Source organism: Spinacia oleracea, chromosome 1, assembly GCF_020520425.1.
Source record: "Spinacia oleracea cultivar Varoflay chromosome 1, BTI_SOV_V1, whole genome shotgun sequence".
Taxonomy (NCBI): Eukaryota; Viridiplantae; Streptophyta; class Magnoliopsida; order Caryophyllales; family Amaranthaceae; genus Spinacia; species Spinacia oleracea.
The window spans coordinates 14,584,704-14,586,959 of NC_079487.1; the positions used below are offsets into that span (position 1 = coordinate 14,584,704).

The window sequence follows — 2,256 nt, forward strand, 5'->3', positions numbered from 1 at the left end:
CCAAGCTACTATGCCAGAGACATGACCCCTGAGAGGTTTTACGCCTGGGATGCGGATCTCAAAAAGGTTATGAGTCTCATGCTGAACAATATCCCTGATGATTGGGCTAGAAGGTTTGTAGCCTATGAACCTTTTACGCTCATCAAGAATCTGAGGGATATCTGTCGTGGAAGTACGGAGGACAGGGACCTGAACGTCCATGAGTTGATTGAATCAATGTCTGGTCTAAAGGTTAGTTCTCCCAACAGGTGTTATAGGATGGAGGTCCAAGAAACACATGTTCAGCTCCTTCGCACTAAACAGAGGGTAGGCGTCCCACTGAGGTTCCATGTGGATCTTATGTGTTCATATTTTGATCGCCTAAGTCTACTAGGAACACCAATAAGCGAAAGGATGGCAGTCTCTGTCTTGCTCAATTCACTACACAGTGGGTTTGGTCGCTTCAAGCAACAATACCTAAGTGAACCAAGAGAAGAAACAGTTGCAGAATTTATTCACCTTGTCAGAAAGGCTGAAATAGTACTGGACTGTGAAGCCAAAGATTTACTCAAGGCTAGAAAGAGACCATTCAAGAAAGGTGGAAAGTCCAAGGGCAATGCTAGATCAAAGCAAGACAAGTCCACATCAAGCTGTCTTTATTGTGATGGAATAGGCCATTACAAAAGAAAATGTCCAAAGCTAAAGGAAGATCAGAAGAACGGAACAGTCGTTCCATCTTCAGGTATTTTCGTTATAGACTGTATACTTGCTAATTCAACTTCTTGGGTATTAGATACAGGTTGTGGCTCACACTTATGTTCCAATCCACAGGGACTAAGAAGAAGTAGAAAGTTAAGCAATGGTGAAGTCGACCTACGAGTGGGAAATGGAGCACGGATTGCTGCATTAGCTGTAGGAACTTACTATTTGTCGTTGCCCTCCGGGCTAGTTTTGGAACTGGAAGAATGTTTCCATGTTCCAAGTCTTACTAAAAACATCATTTCAGTTTCTTGCTTAGATGCCAAGGGATTTTCCTTTATAATAAAAGACAATAGTTGTTCGTTTTATTTTAAAGAGATGTTTTATGGATCTGCTAGATTAGTCAATGGACTTTATTTATTAGATCACGACAAACAAGTATATAACATAAATACCAAAAAGGCCAAAAAGGATGATTCAGATCTCACCTATCTGTGGCATTGTCGATTAGGCCATATAAACTTGAAACGCTTAGAAAAACTTCAAAGAGAAGGAATTCTAGAACCATTTGACTTAGAGGATTATGGTAAATGCGAATCATGTTTACTTGGCAAAATGACAAAGCAACCTTTCTCTAAAGTTGGAGAAAGAGCAAATGAACTATTGGGTTTAATCCATACAGATGTATGTGGACCAATGAGTACAAATGCTAGAGGTGGTTTCAGCTACTTTATCACTTTCACTGATGACTTCAGTAGGTATGGTTATGTCTACCTAATGAAGCATAAGTCTGAATCCTTTGACAAATTCAAGGAATTTCAGAGTGAAGTAGAGAATCAATTAGGCAAGAAGATTAAGGCACTGCGGTCTGATAGAGGCGGTGAATATCTGAGCTATGAATTTGATGACCATCTGAAAGAATGTGGAATTCTATCAGAATTGACTCCTCCTGGAACACCACAATGGAACGGTGTGTCAGAACGGAGGAACAGAACCTTGCTAGACATGGTCAGGTCAATGATGGGTCAGGCCGAACTTCCATTAGAATTTTGGGGACATGCACTAAATACAGCTGCACTCACTATAAATAGAGCTCCGTCTAAAGCTGTCGAAAAGACTCCATACGAATTATGGTTTGGAAAGCCTCCAAATGTGTCTTTTCTTAAGATTTGGGGATGTGAAGTATACGTCAAACGATTAATTTCAGACAAACTTCATCCAAAATCTGACAAATGTATCCTTGTGGGCTATCCAAAGGAAACAAAGGGGTATTACTTCTACAATACATCTGAGAACAAAGTGTTTGTTGCTCGAGATGGTGTCTTTTTGGAGAAGGATCACATTTCCAAAATGACAAGTGGGAGAAAAGTAGACCTCGAAGAAATTCGAGTCGAACAACAAACTCTAGAGAATGCTCAAGATGACATTCAGGATGAAACTCAGAGATCTTTAGAAGAATCTGGTGAGAATCATGGTCAATCTAGAAATGTTACCCCGCGTAGATCGCAAAGATATAGATCTCAACCGGAAAGGTACTTAGGTATTTTGACGAACGAGAGCTATGACGTTCTATTACTT

At 40.2% G+C, this 2,256-nt stretch overlaps 1 protein-coding gene across 1 annotated transcript; it reads left to right on the plus strand.

The window, feature by feature from the left end:
- Positions 1-355: 355 nt before the first annotated feature.
- On the plus strand, positions 356-1,254 carry LOC130466276 (uncharacterized). Its single transcript, XM_056835055.1, has 2 exons — positions 356-721; positions 811-1,254. Exons 1-2 carry the CDS (start codon positions 394-396, stop codon positions 825-827), a joined length of 345 nt encoding a protein of 114 aa, XP_056691033.1. The 5' UTR covers positions 356-393; the 3' UTR covers positions 828-1,254.
- The last annotated feature ends 1,002 nt before the right edge of the window (positions 1,255-2,256 follow it).

Excerpts from the sequence above, each read along its gene's own strand:
- LOC130466276 (XM_056835055.1), top strand. The coding sequence starts at position 394 with ATGGCAGTCTCTGTCTTGCTCAATTCACTACACAGTGGGTTTGGTCGC.